General features: G+C 41.4%; 1 protein-coding gene across 1 annotated transcript; it reads right to left on the bottom strand.

Moving 5' to 3' along the window:
* Positions 1-565: 565 nt before the first annotated feature.
* Positions 566-15,007, bottom strand: LOC130075725 (neuropeptides B/W receptor type 1). The gene is made up of 3 exons (XM_056240482.1): positions 14,975-15,007; positions 14,062-14,708; positions 566-957 (listed from the first exon to the last, which is right to left on the bottom strand). The coding sequence occupies exons 1-3, from the start codon at positions 15,005-15,007 to the stop codon at positions 597-599; spliced, it is 1,041 nt and encodes a 346-aa protein (XP_056096457.1). The 3' UTR covers positions 566-596.
* Between the last annotated feature and the right edge of the window lie 7,366 nt (positions 15,008-22,373).

Below are 22,373 nucleotides of genomic sequence, written 5' to 3'. Positions count from 1 at the left end.
GTCCACTTGTTAAATTAAAGGGGAGGGACTGAAATATTAAATTATGTCCTTACATACAAAATGAAAAACGTCATTCACTCAAAAAACACACTCGGGGAAAAATGAACGTAGCCTACTGAACTGTGCAACTCTTTATGCTCATTTATTATTAATCACCAACATCGAACACAAGCAGAAGGATTTTATTCCACTGGAGGCGCCAAAGTTTTAGTTTCAAGCTTTTAAACGTAATTTACAAAATATATAATAATAGGCTATATTTACACATATGAGCATTCATGTAGGCCTACTGTGCATAAATATTTACTTACACTTCAAGACAAGTTTTACAATTTTGAGTTAATTACGCCCCCAAAGTCACAACCTTCAGTGAATAGCCTACTCTTCTGCACCACTTCAAAATTAATTACTGATGTGGACAATAATGTTGAAACAGGACACTTATGAAAACACGTTACAGTGCAGAAAATTACTTTATGAGTCAAGTTAATTGTTTTAAAGTAAGTGCGTTTTGACTTTTGAGTTAAAAAAGCACATTTATGATGTTGCTATGGGCAATCTCATTGATCGAGTTGTGTTAGGGTACAAAAAAGGTTTCAGCACTCCAGCATTTTCTTAAACGCCTTTCTGAAACTGTTGTCTAAGAACGCGTAAAGGAACGGATTGAGACACGAGTTGGCATAACTCAGTCCTGTGATAAAATAAGAGATACCTATAACCAGCGGAGTAGTGGGCAAGTCTGAGGTGAGGGCTACCACTGTACTCAGGTGGAAGGGTGTCCAACAGAACAAGCAAACGGCAAGCACGACGAAGACCATCATTGTGACTCGTTTCTTGGCTTTGTCCAGAGCCTTGCCGTTGGAGTTGAGTCGCGTGCGTCTCAGCTTGTAGAGCATCACGCTATAGAGGATGCAAATGGTCGATACGGGGATGACAAACCCGAGGACCAGCGTGTAAGGCAAGGCAAGGCAAGGCAAGTTTATTTATATAGCACATTTCATACACAATGGCAATTCAAAGTGCTTTACATAAAAAAAAAAAAAAAAAAAAAAAAAAAAAAAAAAAAAAAAAAAAATCAAAAGAAATAGGAATAATTAAAACAGTTAAGAATAAAGAGATTAAAATAATCAAAAGAAATAAGAATAATTAAAGCAGTTTAGAATAAAAAATAAAATAAAATACAGTACAAACAGTCGGACACAGTGGCACAGTGCTCATTCAGTAAATGCATAGCTAAACAGAAGTGTCTTGAGTCTGGATTTGAATGTGACTACTGTAGGAGCACATCTGATCTCCTCTGGAAGCTGGTTCCAGCTACGGCTGGCATAATAGCTAAAAGCAGACTCTCCGTGCTTAGAGTGAACCCTTGGTATTTCTAGCTGATGTGATCCTAATGATCTGAGTGATCTGTTTGGTTTATATTCAGTGAGCATATCTGCAATGTATTTAGGTCCTAGGCCATTAAATGATTTATATACCAGTAATAATACTTTAAAATCAATCCTAAATGTAACTGGGAGCCAGTGTAAAGACCTGAGGACTGGTGTGATGTGTTCATATTTTCTGGTTCTGCTCAGAATCCTGGCAGCAGCGTTCTGTATGAGCTGCAACTGTCTTATGGTCTTTTTGGGAAGGCCAGTGAGGAGTCCATTACAATAATCCACCCTGCTGGTGATGAAAGCATGCACAAGTTTCTCTAAGTCTTGACTGGAAACAAAGCATCTAATTCTTGCAATATTTTTCAGATGATAGTATGCTGATTTAGTTATTGATTTGACCTGACTACTGAAACTAAGGTCTGACTCTAGAGACACACCCAGATTCCTCACTTGATTTTTAGTTGTTAGACCCCTAGAGTCAAGGTATGCATTCACCTTGAGAACTTCATCTTTGTTGCCAAACGCAATGACTTCAGTTTTGTCTTTGTTTAACTGAAGAAAGTTTTGGCACATCCAATTGTTTACTTCCTCAATGCATTGGCACAGGGAGTCAATGGGGCTGTAATCGTTAGGCGATAGGGATAAGTAGATCTGTGTGTCGTCTGCATAGCTGTGGTAAGAGATTTGGTTCTTTCTCATTATTTGGCTCATTGGGAGCATGTACAGGTTGAACAGGAGTGGCGCAAGAATTGAGCCTTGAGGGACTCCGCATGTCATGGATGTCCACTCAGACTTATGGTCTCCTATACTCACATAATAACCTCTCCCTTCTAAGTATGACCTGAACCATTTTAGGACTGTCCCAGAAAGCCCCACCCAGTTTTCCAGCCTGTCAAGAAGTATGTCGTGATCGACAGTGTCAAATGCAGCGCTGAGGTCGAGTAGTACCAGCACTGATAATTTGCCGTTATCAGTGTTTAAGCGAATATCATTTATTATCTTTATGAGCGCTGTCTCTGTGCTGTGATGCAATCTGAAACCAGATTGGAAATTGTCAAAGTATCCATTCGAGATTAAGAATTTGTTCAGCTGATTGAAGACAACTTTTTCAATGATCTTGCCTATGAAAGGAAGATTTGAGATCGGTCTATAGTTGCTTAATATGGTCTTATCCAGATTGCTCTTTTTCAGGAGGGGCTTGACAACTGCAGTTTTCAGGGAGTTTGGAAAATTCCCAGAGATAAGTGAGGCATTTACCACTTCTAGGAGATCAGCTTCTAAACAGTTTAACACACTTTTGAAGAAAGATGTGGGAAGTGCGTCAAGGGCGCAGGTTGATGTTTTAAGGTGCTGTACGGTTTCTTCTAAAATTTTGCCATCAATTTCATCAAAATCAGACATAGTAGCTGCTTTCTCAGGTTGTGGTCTGATCTGTCTGACCCCAGTGCAGCTCAATGATGTGCTGATCACCTTTCTGATATTATTGATTTTCTCAGAGAAGAACGAAGCAAACTCCCTGCACTTTCTGTCTGAGAGCATTTCATTGGGAATCTGGCTTGGGGGGTTTGTCAGTCTCTCTACAGTAGCAAAAAGAGTGCGTGTGTTGTTTAAGTTGCTGTTTATAATATTTGACAAGAAAGTCTGTCTAGCTTTGCCTAGTTCCATATTGAAAGCATGGATGGTGTCTTTGTAGATGTTATAATGGACTACAAGTTTGGTCTTCCGCCACATGCGCTCTGTTTTTCTGCATTGTCTTTTCATATTTTGCACTGCTGTTGAGTTTCTCCAAGGTGCTTTTTGTCTACCACTCTTCCTGACTTTCACAGGAGCAATATCATCAATTACACTTTTAACTTTTGAGTTAAAAGAATCAAGGAGAAAATCAACAGAGTCGGCAGATAAGCTTGGTGTTGAAGATATAGCCTTCATAAATAGTACACTAGTGTTCTCATTTATGCATCTCTTCTTGACAGACACAGATCTAGCTTCAATGGCAGGAGAGATCAATATATCAAAGAAAATACAGAAATGATCAGACAGTGCTACATCCTTAATAACAATCGATGAGATGTTTAGACCCTTACTGATAAGTAAATCTAGAGTGTGTCCACGAGTGTGTGTCGGTCCGCGTACATGCTGAATCAGGTCAAAAGTTTTTAAAACAGTTTTGATTTCTTTTGCCATATTGGTTTCTGTATTATCTATGTGGATGTTAAAATCTCCAGCAATCGCAAAACAGTCAAACTCTGAGGAAATTGTTGATAACAGTTCTGTAAAGTCCTCAGCAAAGGCTGAAGAGTATTTTGGAGGCCTGTAAAGAATAATAAGTAAAATGCGTGGAACGCCTTTTAACACAATACCCAGATATTCGAAAGACGGGTAATTACCAAATGATATTTGCTTACATTGATAGACATCCTTAAAAAGAGCAGCTACTCCTCCACCTCTCCTTACAGCTCTGCAGACACTCATGAAAGTAAAGTTAGGAGGAGATGTTTCATTGAGGACTGTTGCACTGCAGCTGTCTTCTAGCCAGGTTTCATTTAGAAACATAAAATCCAGGTTGTATGTGGTTATTAAGTCATTGACTAGAAGTGATTTATTTTTAAGTGAGCGGATGTTTAAAAATGCTAACTTAACAGTCTTACTTTTTGTTCCCACAGCAGTCTTAGTTTGGCGTGTAATAGGCACCAGATTAGATGGGTTTGCTGTACGGCTTTTGAAGGCCTTAGACTTTCTATCATGTAATCGAACAGCAATAGAGGAAGATACAGGCACACTGGGTTCCCGCTTGTTATGTAAACATTTAAGAAAGTTACTGTTGTCATAGCGGAGACCCGACACATATCACTGAGAGCTGGTATCAGTTGTTTTTGGTTGACCTCGGGCCGCTGGAGGAGGGTGTGGGCCCTGGCGCTGTGGCAGAGGCCGAAGAGCTCTCACAGGAGGAGGGGTAGGGCGAGCTGGGCCCACAGGCTTTGGTGGTTGCGGGGCCTGCCGCTTTTTGGTTGACATCTGGGGGCTTGCAGCAAAAGAGTGGGATAGTTTGGTTCCAGCAAACACCAGTTCTTCCATTTTCTCTGAGAAGCACAGAAGTGGAGATGCTGGAGATAGAGAAAATGTGTCTGGTGAGACGGGCTGTTGCTCTGGTGTTATCGGCTGTAATATGCTGTCCTGGTTTCCCTGGCTGTTTTCCAGAAAGTCGTCCTTGGGAGCTGAATCTTGGAGCAGTTCTAATATGTCACATTCTGTCTGTGGTGAGCGCTGTGGGCAGGGCTCAGCAGAGATTGTGTCCGTGAGCAGAAGCTGTTGTGGCTGCATGGTGTTATCATTGTCCTTGTGTGACGTGTCAACCGCATGTCCATTCAGGTGCTGAAGTGAAGTCCTGTGGTCATTCATACTGTGTCCAGGTGTGTGTGTGCCATTCAGGTTGAGTGGTTTGGCACACACTGCAGAAGGATGATTGAGGGAGAAGCAGATATTGTCCTTTAGCACTCTTGAACCAAGTTTGTTTGGGTGGAGCCCATCCTGTTGAAACAGTTGCCTCTGACTCCAGAAAAGATTGAAGTTGTCAATGAAGTTCACTCCTTTTAAATAGCAGGTTTTTTGGAGCCATGTATTAAGCCCAAGCAACCGTGAAAACCTGTTCGTTCCTCTTGCTGGGATTGGTCCACTGATGAATGTTTGAACTTTCAGTCTTTTAAGTGTTTCAAAAAGTTCATTGAAATCCTTCTTAAGGAGTTCTGACTGCTCTTTATGAATATCATTTTTCCCCACATGAATGATGAGTCGATTTGCAGTCTTATGTTTCATCAGAATGTTCTCAAGTTCACTGTTTACATCAGAAGTTGTTGCTTGTGGAAGGCACCATGTAGTTGTATCCCTGATACTAATGTTTCTGATTATCGAGTCCCCCACTATCAGAGTCCTGTGCTCGGCTGCGCTCTGAGCTGAGTGCCGCTGTCTGCTCGACCTTGAGCGCCAGTTAGCATCAGTGTTAGCTACTGGCTGATTCAGTCTGTGTTCGATCACATTCATCACGTTTGGGGATTTCTCATTTACATTCATTAATACTTCAAATCTGTTCTCAAGATGTATAGGCGGTGGTAGGAGACCAGTGTTTGCAATCCTTGTCAGAGCCGTATCTGGGGTAGAGGATGCTACTGCGGCAATATGTGATACTCGTGACAATCTGATGTCTCGAGTGCCTTTGGGTCTCGCTCCCTGTGTGTGCCACCGATTTGTAAGTCGATCGGTTTGTTTCTCTACACTCAGTATGGCCTGTCGAGGAGTACTAGATGCATGGGACTCACCGGCTGTATGCTGAGGGCGTCCATGGCTGATATCTGTTGTGTGTTCCGTCTGGTTCGGTGGTCCCACAAATAACTTTGTTTCAAGAACTACAATCCTTTGTAAAAGTCTCTGGCAGTTAATGCAGCAAGTAGATTCCAGAAGAGGCATTTTCTCTTATCCTTTATGAGTGTAGACTGTACCGCTCTTAGTCACAACACGAAGGCTGAGGTTCTTTTAACTGATGTTTAATGCTCTCTGGACTCAGACATCAACACCGTAGAACTAAAAGGATAAAATATACCCAAAAAACTCTTAGAAAGAATAATTATTGCTCAAATATACAACAGTTGAGTATATAAATCACAACAAGCATTATAAAATAGTTGAAATATAAAAATGTACAGATTAAACTGATTCAAAGTTGCTGAAATAAATGAGTGTTGAAGTACACAAGCGCCATCTAGTGGAAATAAACATTGTAGACACCCAAAGCTTTGTGACAGCAAACACACTCCCACCATCACACAATGTGTGATTCTTAATAGAAGTTCAGTAACTCAGCATGAACTTATAAACATTCAGAGGGTAAGTATTTGTACACGTTTAACATACACAGTTAGACACTAATCAAAACTAACCCTTTACTCAGCTTCAAGTAGTAACACTGTTTTGTGTATGGGTCTATCTAAGTAGACTGACTTGTTTGTGCGTGCACCCTTGCTATCTAGTGTTGCATCACTAACCAGAAGTTTAAGTCTTCTCACCATTCCATCAGATCCAGGGAAAACTTCGACCACTTTAGCTAGCTTCCACTGATTTCGTGGAGCCAAGTCATCTTGAAGCAGAACAATATCATTTATCTTGGTGTTTCTCCTGCTCTTATTCCACTTACTTCTCTGCTGCAAACTCAACAAATATTCCTTCCTCCATCTGGTCCAAAACTCATTCGCCAGAAACTGAACTCTTTTCCATCTCTTCTGAAGATAAAGATCCTCCCTTACAAACTCCCCAGGAGGTGGTGCAATGATGGTGGACTTCATTGTTAGTATATGATTCGGCGTTAATGGTTCTGGTCCCACAGGATCATTGATGTGTTCTGAGGTCAATGGTCGACTATTCACGATCGCCATTACTTCATACATGAATGTTCTTAAAGAAGAACTGTCTAGTCTTGCTGCAGACTTGTCTAGGATGGACGTTAGTACACTCCTTACAGTCCGAATCTGTCTCTCCCAGACACCACCCATATGACTGGAAGCAGGTGGGTTCATGACAAAGGTACAGCCTAACTCTTTCACATGTTCTTGATCCATTCCCTTCATCAACTTCAGGAACTCTCCCTTTGCCCCCATGAAGTTGGTACCTTGATCACTATGCAGTTGACTTACATTGCCACGTATAGCAATAAGACAACGCAGTGCATTAAGAAAGGCATCAGTGCTAAGATCATCCAGCACCTCAAGATGAACAGCTCGCGAACACATGCAGGTGAAAAGTAGTCCGTATCTCTTCAACTCTTTCCTTCCCTCTTTAACATAGAAAGGACCGAAGCAGTCCATGCCACTATAGGTGAACGGAGGAGTAGCTTCCATTCTTTCTAGTGGCAGGTCAGCCATCCTTTGCTCCTGATTGCATTTCCTCAGCTTCCTACACTTAATGCATTTGTAGATGAGAGATGAAACTTCACTACTGCATCCCAGAATCCAAATACCGTTTGAGCGGATTTCATTGATGGTCATGCCACGACCTTGATGTTGCACCTTTTCATGGAAGTGTTTTATGAGTAAACGAGATATATGATGCCCTTTAGGAAGAATGACTGGATGCTTTACATGAGGGTGAAGTTCTGCCTGTGTCAATCGTCCTCCCACCCGTAGGACATCATGGTCGTCGATAAACGGACTTAACTTGTACAGCTTATTGAACTGACATGAATTAACTTCCTTGCCTTGTCTTAGATGCTTGATTTCGTCACTGAACACTTCTTCTTGAACGATACGAATAATAAATTGTTCAGCATCCTTTCTTTCTTCAAGTGTTGTGAAATTGTTGGATCTTTCTACCAAACCTTTCGCACTCCTTGCACAACGTTTGAGTCTCGCTATGGCTTTCACTGCCCTCTTCCAATCTGAAAACCTTTGCAGGCGATCTGACAGACACCACTCTTCTCTTGCCTTGGTCGTAAGAACTTGTGCCCTTTTGAGCTCCGGATCTCCATCATTAATCTCTCCCACATTGATGTCTTCCTTAGGGAGTTCTCTTTGCCATAGGAAACTTGGACCAGTAAACCAGTTCGATCCCATGAGTTCCTTTACGGTGAGCCCACGAGAGGCGTGGTCAGCTGGATTTTGCTCTGAAGCCACATATCGCCATTGACTAGTCTCAGTGCTTGTTCTAATTTGCTGAACTCGATTGGCTACAAATACATGGAAACGTCGTGCATCGTTGTTAATATAACCAAGGACAACCTTGGAGTCGGTCCAGTAGTATTCACGGATGTCATCCAATTCTAGTTCTCTTTTTAGCAAATCACCAATTCTTGTGGCAACCACTGCAGCTGAGAGCTCTAGTCTGGGAATTGTTACCACCTTTGATGGAGCAACCCTAGCTTTACCCATAACGAGAGTGCAGTAGACTTCTCCAGACATGGATACAGCTCTGAGGTATGAACATACTCCATAGCCTGACACACTGGCGTCTGAGAAATGGTGTAGCTCATATTGCTGAACATCCTTGAATGTTGATGGCACATAACAACGTGGTATCTTTACCAAAGACAGGTTATGGAGGTCTCGCAGCCAAGCTTCCCAATGCGGCTTGAGGTCATCAGGAAGTGGTTCGTCCCAGCCCATCTTATCTTGACACATCCTTTGTAGGGTTCTTTTCCCAATTAAAATGAAGGGAGCGACGAATCCAAGAGGATCAAAAATAGAAGCAACTGTAGACAACACTCCTCTTCTAGTAAAAGGATTTTCCTTTACTAGCACTCTGAAATGGAACTCGTCTGCAGCTACGCACCACTGGATTCCAAGCGCCCTCTCTACTTTAGGCTCTCCTAGAGACAAGTCAAAGTCAGTCGCCCCTTCAATACATTCCTCCCTGGGAATTGTTGCGATCACAGTTTTGCTGTTGGTGATGAATTTGTGCAAGCGAAGCTTTCCGGTATTGCAGAGACCCCTGGCTTCCTTTACAAGCTGGATTGCCTCTGCTTCAGTGTCTACACTTGCTAAGCCATCGTCAACATAAAAATTACGTTGTATGAACTTCACTGTGGCTTGATTAAACTTGCCTTCACCTTGTATGGCAAGGTATTTGAGGCCGAAGTTTGCACATCCAGGCGAGGAGGCCGCTCCGAACAAGTGAACCTTCATTCTAAAAACTGATGGTGGGACTTTCATGTTTCCATCTTCCCACCATAGGAACCTGAGGTAGTCCCGATCCTTTGGAGCAACATGAAACTGGTGGAACATACGCTCCACATCACACATGAAGGCTACTTGCCCTTTCCGGAAACGACACAAGACTCCAACAAGGGTATTTGTGAGGTCAGGCCCAGTCAGTAGATGCTCATTCAGAGAAGTATTCTGAAATCTTGCAGAGCAATCAAAGACGATGCGAATCTTGCCTGGCTTCTGCGGGTTATATACTCCATGGTGAGGTATATACCATGCTGGTTGATAACTTAACTCCATCTCTGGGACCTTTTCAGCATCGCCTCTTGCCATTATGTCCTTCATGAAAGCCAGGTAATCCTTTTGGTACTGCTCATCTCTCCTTAAACGCTTCTCTAGAGATCTGAGTCGATGCTCTGCACATGCTTTGTTGTTTGGCAACTCTGGCCTCTCACCCTTAAAAGGCAATGGCATCTCATAGTGTCCATCTTGCGTTTGCTTAATGCCTTCATTCAATTTAGCCAAAAACCTTAAGTCTTCTTGTGACGTTGAGACTTCCTCATTATCCCTTTCAACAAAGTCCGACTCAAAAACCTTCATTATTTCTGCTGGAGTGATCATCTCCTTTACCTTGTTCCTATGTACAAAGCAGACTTCAGACTTGAGTTTGTGAGATGGATCACCAGCTGGTAGAACTTGCTTCATAATAATCCTGTGACTCACACCGATTTCATCTTGATAACTGTCGTCATGGTTGTATCCAACGATACTCCAACCCAGCACAGATCTTTGTGCAAATGGCTGATTCTCATTGCCACTGAGAACATCTCTGGGAAGTAAGGCTTGAGGACAGTTGTATCCTATTAACAAACCTACTTCACAGTCAAGTGCAGGAGCCATTACATCTGCCAGATGTTCTAGATGAGGCCAGTTCCTTGCGGTTTCACATGTGGGTATATGAGATCTATTTGCAGGTATATAGTCTCTAGTGTAAGTTGTTGGAAGTTTTATTTTTACTTCGGACTGGAACCCTCTTACTTGTAGTCCATTCAATTTGTGACTGGACACAACTTTCGTTTTGGATGTTATTGTAGAAATCTTGAGTTTGACAGGCTCTTTCCTGATATCAAGTGTCTCAGCTGTGTCCTTTAGAATGAAAGTAGTGTCGCTCTGGGTATCAAGCAAGGCATACACTAAAATCTCCTTCCTTGGTTCCGCTGTTGTTGAGACATAAACTGGAATGATCGATGAGGTATGAGTGCCGTTCCTTTCTTGAACTACTCTGTTCGAAGTCACAGGCTTAGACTCTTGTACCTTATGTGATTCGGCTGTTCTATCTGCAGATCCGTGATTAACCTTGAACTGATCTTGACTGGTTTTAGATCTCTGTACTGGGGAATTATTTACACGGTCCTGATGTAGGCTTGTTGGGTGACGCTTCTCACATTTTTCACACATGCTCCTAGAGGAGCAGCTTCTGGAGTTATGACCAGTCTTAAGACAGCCAAAGCACAACTTCTCAGACTGTACAAACTTCAATCTTTCCTCAATCGGTCTTTCCATAATCTTACGACACTTATGAAGAGTGTGCCCATATCTCTTACAAAAGACACACGTAAAGCTAGTCCTTTCCTCGTTGGAACTAGTGGTGAATGTCTTGGCAGTTGAGTTGCGATTCCGCTGAAACTTATGATCTTGATCTGTTTGCTTGTACCTTTCTTGCTCTGCTGGCTTTATTGCTTGCAGTGACGTGATAGGATTGCATGCAATTCGAGCTTCCTTGTTGAGAAATTCAACAAAGTATTTGAAATCTGGGAACCCTTTGTGTTCGTCTTGAAACTTGGTGACTGCTCTATTCCAACGTGAACTTAACCAGTCTGGCAATTTGGCTGATATTCTCTGATTTTCAACACAGTCATTCAGAGCTTGTAAACCTTGAACATAAGGCATGGCTGACTCAACACTGCTTAGGAAATCTACAAATTCCTGGAGATCTTTGCTATCTTTGGTAGCAATCTTGTGCCAAGACTGTATTTTGTCACGATAAGATTTGCCAACTACGAACGGATTGCCGAACCGGTCATCGAGGATGTTCCAGGCTGCCGTGTAAGCTATTTCTGTTCCAGCCACAAAATGTCCTTCAATAGCTCTCTTGGCCGGACCAACTACATACTTGCGTAGAAAGTAGAGCTTTTCTTGAGGTGGCAAGTTCTTGCGATCAATTAATGTCTGGAAAGACAGCTTCCAGTCATTATACTTTAGGGGATCTCCAGAGAAAACAACAGGTTCTGGAATTGGGATCCTGTTGGCTGTAATCGCTTCAGCGAGTGCCTTCACAAGGTCATTAGAAGCTTCGTTGTGAGCAGGCAATGAAGGTGACTGAGAGATATGAGCTTGGGGAATTGGTAACCCTTGAGAGGAACAAGAGGGTTGGTTCAAAGGAGCAGTGTCTTGTGCGAGCATGAAAGGCTTAGAGAGAGAAAAAGGAATGCTTGATTGAAAAATATAATCTTCTTGTCTTTGTAGAAGAAGAGGAGCAGAACGTCGTTCTTCCTCATCACCTTTGATGCTTTCAGCATAAACCTGCAGCCTTGCTTGTGCTGCGTTATGTCTTTTCAGTTCCTCCAACCGTTCCACTTCCTTTTTCTTTTCTTCCAGCTTTATTTTTCTAACAGTGCTTTCCGAAATAAATTGAGCCCTTTTCCTTGCATTCTCCGCTTCGGTTTCTCTTTCTTGAGCTTCTCTTTCTGCCGTTAACCTTTCAACCTCTGCCTCCAGTTTCCTAATTTCATCTTCATGTTGATGTTGTGTCTTCATTATTTTAATCACTTCTTGTGTAGCCGCTACTTCAGCTGCTGCTTCTTGTCTTTTCTGCAGAGAATCACTGTAAGATCGACTGGAAATCTTGGAAACAGACTTTGACTTACTGGAGGTTGCTGAGATGATGCTGGACACCGTGGCTTCAAACACTGAATCTGAATCAGGCCAGGGAATCTCCTTAGGATCACCGTTGAGAAAGCTCTGAGATTTCTCGTTTGCAGTGCTAGTAATGGCAAGACAAGTGTCATTTTTCCTTCGGATTTCAGGTTCCGGGCTTGTGATGCTTCTTATATCGCCATAAATGTGGTCGACCTCAGACTGAATGGCATTAATGGTGCTCACAACTTCACAAATCAATTCTGCATCATCATTGTTCTTAATGGCTCTTTTCAAACCATTGATGTGATATTTCCACCTTCTATACTTCTGCTCAAAGCTTCTTTCCAGATCATTTAGTCTAGCGTCTTGCAGTGTTTTACCCTTCTCGGTAAGCGTGCGTGCTCGCTGACTTCTTCTAATATCTGGGAGCTGTGTATTATCTGCGTCAACCTGAGGTTGTTGTACTTGTGCAGCCACTTCAACTTGCTCAGTTATATCAGTCTGCTGTGGTGGGATAACCTGCTCTGCATTGTCTACGTCTTGTGCAGTTGGGTATGCAGAGCTGACTTCTTTAGTAGGCAGCAATGTTTTTTCACTTGTGTATGACATGCTAGACCTGTGTTGCACTATAATGTGAATATTCAAAGAGCTCAAAATAAATCTAAAGTTTAGTGTAAAGCGATTATCTCAGCTAGACTTATGTGATTGAATCATGTAAATGATAAAAAAATTGCAGAACTGTCAAGTAGCAAAAGAATGAACTTGTAACTTTTAAAATGTGAATATCAACATGATTAAATTATAAGGTATGCAAAACACTTGAATATAACAGAAAATTCAAATTTTAGTCTTATTCAATACAATTGCCCATCTATTTAGTCCCTTTAGTTTCTTAATAAGTCAAATGATAATAGAAAAATGTCCGACTTTATCTTAGAATGAGGATGACGGAAATACCAGAACAATTGAAACTTCAGCGACAGTTCACAAGACCTTGTGCTGCTTCCAAGTCACTAACTTTAATAGTGCTTGCTTGTTCAGCCTTCACTTGCCCACTGGCTGCTTCAGTCAGTCAATTGCGATATTTTCATGTTGTACTTCCCTCATTCAACACGTGGCGCCTCTTGATGGCCGTCTTCCTCGTGCAGCTTTACGATCAGATGCTGTTGGCCTTCACCGACGCAGTAAGTGTTCTACTGTACCGCTCTTAGTCACAACACGAAGGCTGAGGTTCTTTTAACTGATGTTTAATGCTCTCTGGACTCAGACATCAACACCGTAGAACTAAAAGGATGAATATACAACAAAAAACATGTATACAGTCAGTTACATAGAAAACACATATGACTTTAAACTCGTACATAAACAGAAAATACATACCACTTTTGCCTGCTTGTGAGCTAAGAGAGGGGTTTACATCTTGAACTTCTTGATTGCATGACTTATAATCATAAAAAGTAATACTTTCAACTTTGCGATGATTACATCGTCTTATATAATCAGCAGAATTGTAAAACTCCGACCGCAGTTCTGACTCATTGTTCCGTGGCAAAAAACAGGAAGTGACATACAAAGACACGATGGGAACAAAATAAAATATACCCAAAAAACTCTTAGAAAGAATAATTATTGCTCAAATATACAACAGTTGAGTATATAAATCACAACAAGCATTATAAAATAGTTGAAATATAAAAATGTACAGATTAAACTGATTCAAAGTTGCTGAAATAAATGAGTGTTGAAGTACACAAGCGCCATCTAGTGGAAATAAACATTGTAGACACCCAAAGCTTTGTGACAGCAAACACATAGACAGTTGTGTTTTCTCTTCCCCGGAATGTAAGCTTTCAGTGGGAGGCTGGTCAAGTAAAAAGAATTCTGCTTTTTTTTTTTGTAGTAATCCAAGCGTTTGAGCACTGTGCTGATTAGCTGAAGTTAAAATTAGGTGATAAAAGGAGATAAAATATAAGAAAAATAAAAAAGCGATAGAGCAAAGCGCGGAGCAGTAAGCAAGAGCGTCCGAACAGTAGCAGAGCAGGAAGGAGATCCCCTTCCTGGATGTTCAGTCGGTGTAGATCCGACTGGCTTTGAACCAGAAACTCTCAGGGCTCGGGAAACTCAAAACGCAGCTCTTCCGGCTCTCCGCGTCGTCGGGACTCACGTAAACACCGGCGAAAACGGTGAAGGGCATCACGATGAGAATGACTAGAACCCAAACGCTCAGGCTGACCGTCTTGGCTAACCTGTAGGTCCGGTGGGGCATCCGTTTGGAGCGCAAGGTGGAGACCACGACCAGATAGCGGTCTGCACTCATCACAGTCAAGAAGAGGATGCTGGAGAAGATGTTGTAGTGGTCTATGGACAGGATCACTTTGCATAAAACCTCTCCAAACGGCCAATAGTTTAACAGGTGCTCGGCGATATTGATGGGCAACACCAACGTGAAAAGGTCGTCGGCAATGGCCAAATTCAAAATGAATAAGTTGGTGACGGTTTTCATTTTAGGCGCCTTTAAGATCACGTAAATGACAGCGGTGTTGCCCGTGAGTCCCACGGCGCAGATGACAGAGTAAATAACCGGTAGCCAGATGTAGAAGTCAGGGTAGAACATCCACATTGGAGAAGTGCAGTTGGTTTGGTTATAATCCGGACTGGTCAGGTTGCATGAAGATTGCATTGTTTTGTTGTCCATAGTGTCTTTGAATTCTATGAGAATCAGAACCTTTAGTAAAAAGTACAACTTTATTACAAAAGAAAAACTACATGCAATGTTGCAATTTTCTTCCTCTGCACAGTAAATGTATGTAATTGTCTCAGTTTGATTATTACATAAACAATTAAATTCTAACTGTATTTTGCATCTATTCGTAGTTGTACTAGTTTATATGTTAGGTATGCATTAAAAACCATATAAGATTTTATTTAGGCTATAATTTCTCGAAATAGAAAATGAATTGAAGTCATCTTACCTGACAGATTCAGACATACAGGATCTTCTGCTGGTCTTCTCTGGTATTCCATGCACACTTTGTGGTAAATGGCAGAGCGCAACGCTTTTACGCGCGCGATTTTACGCAATATGATGTAAGACCGACCTCTCCAACAACAGTCTCTCACATATCATTTTCATCCTGTATTGTCCGGCAGGAAACACAAAACGTTTCACGAAGTGCAATTTATCCAGTTTGTCTAAAACAAATGACTCGGCCTACTACTGTCGTATAATGAATTGTTCTTGTTGTAATACTTTGAGAGTAAAAAGAGCCAGTGTTAAACGTCAGTTAATGAACCTCATTGGTTCTCGCAAATAAAGCAAACATATTTGAGCTTCTGTTTATCACAACTGATGTGTGAGTTGATGAATGTTTATATGTGAATAAAAGCCTAAATTCAATTTGTTCATCAAATAAAGCGATTTTGTCTTGGAAAATGTTGGACTACCGCTCAATTCAACTGGATTAGTTTTACGATCTCTTTATGAACTTTTTGAAGCATCAAAGTGTTAGTTAGCTGTCAATGAAGGGACAGAAATCTCATCTCATTTCATCAAAAAGATCTTCATTTGTGTTCCGAAGATGGACAAAAGTCTTACGGGTTTGGAACGAAATGAGGGTGAGTAATTACTGACAGAATTTTAATTTTTGGGTGAACTATCACTTTAAAATGAATTTAATGTGTTTGTGTGTGTTATTTTTGTTCAGACATACAAAAGTAAAAACCTAAAGGATTACACTCACCTAAAGGATTATTAGGAACACCTGTTCAATTTCTCATTAATGCAATTATCTAATCAACCAATCACATGGCAGTTGCTTCAATGCATTTAGGGGCGTGGTCCTGGTCAAGACAATCTCCTGAACTCCAAACTGAATGTCAGAATGGGAAAGAAAGGTGATTTAAGCAATTTTGAGCGTGGCATGGTTGTTGGTGCCAGACGGGCCGGTCTGAGTATTTCACAATCTGCTCAGTTACTGGGATTTTCGCGCACAACCATTTCTAGGGTTTACAAAGAATGGTGTGAAAAGGGAAAAACATCCAGTATGCGGCAGTCCTGTGGGCGAAAATGCCTTGTTGCTGCTAGAGGTCAGAGGAGAATGGGCCGACTGATTCAAGCTGATCACAGCCACAGTCACCAGATCTCAACCCAATAGAGCATCTTTGGGATGTGGTGGAACGGGAGCTTCGTGCCCTGGATGTGCATCCCACAAATCTCCATCAACTGCAAGATGCTATCCTATCAATATGGGCCAACATTTCTAAAGAATGCTTTCAGTACCTTGTTGAATCAATGCCACCTATAGGCAGTTCTGAAGGCGAAAGGGGGTCAAACACAGTATTAGTATGGTGTTCCTAATAATCCTTTAGGTGAGTGTATAGCTAAAAAGAAGTAGGCCTATGATGCATGTAGATATTGTAGGATGCCTGCAACCGTTTACCTGTAGGGGCTGAAATGTCAGTTCAGGCCTCATTTTAAGGCTATTTTTAATTGTTGCCATAGTGATTTACAAGTCAACTTACAATCCTTTTATGCAGATGAATTGATTGAAATTGTTCTATTGTTCTATGGTTCTCTAACACCACATTCCTCTGCTGGAGCTTCAATCATCAGGATATATGCAGACACCTGCTGATGTGACGTAGGCCTATGGATGTAATTTAATGTTTTATCATTTAATACATGTTAGCAATGTTATTTTTTACCATAATTTTAGATAATGTATGACTCACAATTTCTTCATTAAGTTTTCTGAATATAGAATGAATAGAGTCATATAACCTGTCTATTTATATTTTTGAGCAAGATGTGAAGCATAGTGTGTCAGTGTAGAGTTTATTTAAGATTTTTTTTAATTAGATAAATGAATTGTGGCAGTATTAACCACTGCCTGCTGACGTCAATACTTTCAAAACATATTTGCAGCTGTCAAGGTAAAGTGTTTGTGGTTGATTTAATATGAAAAAAAAAGTCATACCCAGTCTTCCTTTATGCACATTTGGGGCTTTCAGAAATAACATATGATTGATATATAGCATAGTGATACATAGCATTTTTTCAGGTTCATTCTGTAAAATTGAGAAAAAGCACTTAAGACGTGTGATTTAAAGTAGCTTTCTCCACGTAAATCAGAGGCCATTATGTTCTCTCTGAGTGGATGCATGTTCTGATTTAGCCATGACAAAGTATCAATCAAGGTAACATAAAAAAGTGGCTTTAGTCATGTGACAGCGGTGCAAGTCTCAGGAACTCTCGGATTTACCCAACATCTAAAAAAATAAGACATTCAAATATAAATGAATAGGAGTGAATAGGAGTAAAATGGGTTCTGGGCATAATGAGCATTTTGAACTTTCACTGTGAGGCCGAAAGAAGCAAATAGAGTGTGGGATGATCGATGGAAAGGGAAAGGTTGCCAATATGGAAAACAGATTGTCATGACTCCTGGCTTGAAGATTGATTTGACTTATTGAAACGGGTGTGGGTGAAGTTTCAGAGCTGCTTGGGGGAAGGGTAATTCATCACCATTTAAAAGATAAAGTAATTAAGTTGTCTTAATGGAACTATTTTTTCAGTTACACTTTACAATAAGGTTCATTAAGTTAACATTAGTTAACTACATTAGTTAGCATGAACTAATAATGAACTGCACTTATACAGCATTTATTAATCTTTATTAATGTTAATTTCAACATTTACTAATACTTTATTAAAATCTTGTTAACATTAGTTAATGCACTGTGAACTAACATGAACAAACAATGAACAGCTGTATTTTTATTAACTAACGTTAACAACGATTAACAAATACAGCAACAAATGTATTGCCCATGGTTAGTTCATGTTAGTTAATACATTAACTAATGAACCTTATTGTAAAGTGTTACCATTTTATCAAAAGATTTGGAAAAGCGTTTCAAATGAAAAATTAAATGAAACTGGGACACAAATGTGTTCCAATGTGCTATTTAAAAAAATAAATAAAAAACAGACATTCCTTCATGTGGAGAATTTTTTTCGGGACTTCAGAATGTGAATCTAATAATTAAAGATAAGTATCCTGATAAAGTAATCAAGAAATTACAAACAGAAATTCAAGACTACGAGGCATTTAAAGTCCCATGAATTGTTACACTGCTACATAAACTAATAAAGTGTTAATTGCTTATACCATACCGTTTGTCTTATCTTCTGAATATGGCGCTTATTACCATACCAACAACAAAATAATATAAGTTCAGCATAAAATGTCAAGTTTCACGTACATGTTTTGTGGTTAATAGTTTGATGGTTTTTTTTACAGTTTTAGTATTAGCAGCCAAATATGTTGAATGACTCAATTAATAAAAAAATAATAATAATAATAATAATAATAAAAGAATATATATATATATATATATATATATATATATATGTCTGTAGGATTTACCCACTATGTTTTTTACCAAACCTGTATGACCTTCAATAGGTTTTTAGACATTCATTTTTTATAGACACTTTGAAAGCTTTTATTGATTTCTATTGTTTTAACAGCATTTGTGCTTTTTATATGTCCACGATCATTTATATTAAATGTGAACCAAGCAGAATAAACAAAAACAGAGTACAAATAAAGCATCAGGAGCATTTTGTAAAGGAACAAGACACACCTCGTCACCCTCCTCATCTTCTCTCTTTTTCTAACCATCTCTCCTCAGTGATGTAAACACTGCACAGGATACTCAGAAATGCCGGTAATGATTGTGCTCTATAGATGTGATACTCTCTGTTGTGTCAGTCAGAAGAGCTTTGATCTGTGTTAAATATTCTCTCAGCTTCACTTCCCCTAGACACTTCTAGATGGCATTTGGTTTGAGTTCTTCTGCTGTCCTTTTGAATCACAGACAGTGTGGCCTGAGGCTCATGCCAGCTAATGCTGTCCCAACATTCTTCAAAGTATCTTCTTTTATGTTCTGTTGAAGAAAGAAATGTATACAGGTTTGGAACGACATGAGGGTTAGTAAATGATGCCAAAATGTAAATTTTTGGGTGAACTATCCCTTTAAGGTTCAGTGCTAAGGTCAGCAAAAAAACAACAAAAAAAAACAAAAAAACACGAATGCTGAGGTCACAAATATTGATTTAATTGACCATTTAATGTGGTAAGGACAGAAATTACAGTTCCCTATCAGTCGATCACGTTCGACGTGACGACGACGTGACAACATAATTGAGATCACTTCAGGGAGCCCTATCATCTTCGAGTGTCTACAGAACGAGCCAATGAACGTTGGCGTGCGTGAATCGCGTCACACGCCCCGCCCCGCAGCGCGGGTATAAACAGAAAGCGGGCGCAGGCACACGTTGTCTTTCACTTAGGAGCCGAGTGGTTATTTGACTTCACGAGTGCTGCAAGAAGAGACTCTACAAGCTGGAAAACTCATCTCATCTCTGTTCCAGCGTTGGTGCGACGGCGCGAGCATTACAGCTCACATCTGCTGTTTTCACAGCATTACACTGTGTGTGTGTTGGTTCAGTGGGTGTTTCCTGAGTTTATACTCATTACAGCCGCGGCTACCCCTGGGTGCCTTTGCGTGGAAAGAGTTTTATTTTATCTTTTTTGTTTTCAACTGAAAGAGCAACACAGGTCAACCCTGTGTCCTTTTCAGGATGTCATTCCGCTTGGGCGTTTCTGGATGCGGTCATTCCCTGGGGCCAGCAGACGGCCACAATAGTTGCCTCCCGTGTTTGGGCAGTCAGCACGGTGAGGAAGCTTTTGTCAAAAGTTCATGTTCCCATTTTGGGAATATGACTATGGCAGCAGAAAGGAATCACTTGCGCCTCAGCCTAGCCAGTGCTCTCGGAACAGGACACAACAATCTGAGAAAAAGGACCCAAGGTCTAACTAGGAAAAAGGAGCAGGACCGGAGCACAGAACGTTTTAATATATTTATTTGTGCAAAATGACCAACGTTTCGACGCACATGCGTCTTCTTCAGAGTCAAACCTCAGAGTCAAACTTCAGAGCTGAAGAAGACGCATGTGCGTCGAAACGTTGGTCATTTTGCACAAATAAATATATTAAAACGTTCTGTGCTCCGGTCCTGCTCCTTGGTCCTAGTTAGACCTTGGGTCCTTTTCCTCAGATGACTATGGCAGCGTTGAGATTGAGACTCGCTTACCTCAAGGGAGGTGCAGTCCCCTCGCCTATGCCCCAATCTGGTGCTTATTCTGGACCTCAGAATAGGCCTACTTTGGTGCTTAGCCAGGGTGATCTGAGGGTTACCGTGAGGGCTTCCCCGCCGAGGCAATCTCCGTGGGCCCCCCACGCCTCACTAATGCTGCCGCCGACGGTGCCTACAAAAAAACGTGCTGGTCCTTCACATGGACGACCAGTCGTGTCTTCTGGAGCGCCTCCTGACGACCAGATGTCGGTTGCAGCATCGGAGGGGGAGCTTCAGTCCTCTGGAGATGAGGATTCGGCTGCGTTACCCCCTTCGGGGAGTGTAGCGTTGCCCGAGTCCAATCCAGAATGGGCGGCTATGCTTTCCCGGGCCGCTGAGAAGGTCGGGCTTTGGTGGAACCCTCCACCATGTCCCGAACCTTCCTGGTTGGACGATTGGTTTTTTCATTGGTTGGTACCATTCTTTCCGGAAGTGCATGAGGAGCTCACTAGGACGTGGACGGCGCCGTATAGTGCCAGAAGCCGTCCTAGTGGCTCCTCCCTCCACACCACCCTCGATGGCGAAGCGGCTAAGGGGTATGTGGATGTCCCGCCGGTGGAGCGTGCCATTGAGATGCAGCTGTGTCCAGCGTCTGCCTCCTCCTGGCGGGGCAATCCACGCCTCCCGTCCAAGGCATGTAAGTTTTTGTCCGGTCTTACGGCGAAGGCTTACAGAGCCTGTGGACAGGCTGCTTCCGCCCTCCATGCCATGGCGCTCCTGCAGGTCCACCAGGCCCAGGCGCTCATGGACATGCACGAGGGTGATTCTGATTCTGTTTTTCAAAGATGGCTTCTGCCTGTATACGCGAAGTTGACTGTATGTATAAAATATCTTCTTATTAAACTGCCTGGACACTGACAAAGTTCTCAATGCTTCGGTTTGCAGGTAGGGACCCTCATTATGCTACCGTGCTAGTGTGGGGCTATTTTGAGCCTTGTTAGTGGTATTAACAAGCGATTTTTATTTGTCATTACTCCATGCCCAATATACTAGCGTTATACTAGCTTTATAGGCTAAACTGTTTTTAGAGATAAAACTATTTACATTCGATAATCATGAAAACAAATCTCAGATAACGGTTGACTAGGTAACAATGTGTAATTAGACCAAAGGTTCATTTTGCGCCGGAGTTCTCCTTTAAGTCATCACGTCGACGTTACGTCGAACGTGAGCGACTGATAGGGAACGTCTTGGTTACTAATGTAACCCTCATTCCCTGATGGAGGGAACGGGAGACGTAACGTCCCGTCACCACCGTTGCTGACCAACGACCAACCGATCGCTGTAACGGCCGTGACGATCTCGGCTTCTCAGCGGAAAACAATGTGTGCGCGCGCCCGCTTCCTGTTTATACCTGCGCTGCGGGGCAGGGCGCGTAACGTGATTGACGCACGCCAACATTCATTGGCTCATTCTGTAGACACTCGAAGATGATAGGGCTCCCTGAAGTGATCCCAATTACGTTGTCACGTCGACGTTACGTCTCCCGTTCCCTCCTTCAGGGAACGAGGATTACATTAGTAACCAAGACGTTTTTCAACAAATTTTATTGTGCCTGAAAGGGAGCGCTGAGAGACCTAAAGAGAACTGTAGCAAAAAGTTAAATAAAGGAAATAAATTATTAGAATTAAACAGAATTATCTATGATAATTTGTTTTAAGTCAATTTTGAAAGTGCAGGTCAGGGACGTAGCCACCATACACATTGAAGAAGACGACCTATAGGTCCAGATACTTTTATTTCAATTTTATTTTTTTATTTTTTTATAATTTCAGATGGGTTAGTTTCTTGTGTTTCCTAGTTCTGGTGTTTGAGTGAAACTCAAAAACCTTTATCAAAAGTGAATTCATACTTGAAATACTTTATATATATATAAAGCTGTGAAAACTTCTTCCGAGTGATAAAAGCAAATACCTCAATGGGAGCTTGCAAAATAGGACACAGTGTCCTTTTCCAAGGAGAGAGGAAAAGCACAGTACAAAAGAAAGTAGGTTGAGTGATGCAGGGCCAGACAGCTCGACCATATGCTCCATGTTGGAATTTGAGAACACCATTTTGAGGTCCAAACTCAAAGGTGTGTCTCATCACAAGCTGCCTGATCTGTTCCATTTCCACACCAATTCTTATGAGTGAAGATGTGTGTATTAACAACCACAGCTAAAACGTATTAAAAAAAATGTTGCAAAAA

Source organism: Rhinichthys klamathensis, unplaced genomic scaffold (genome assembly GCF_029890125.1).
Source record: "Rhinichthys klamathensis goyatoka isolate OS25496 unplaced genomic scaffold, OSU_Roscu_1.1 h1tg000020l_1, whole genome shotgun sequence".
NCBI lineage: Eukaryota > Metazoa > Chordata > Actinopteri > Cypriniformes > Leuciscidae > Rhinichthys > Rhinichthys klamathensis.
Note: the sequence above shows the minus strand (reverse complement) of the source record. Positions and strands in the feature narration are given on the sequence as shown.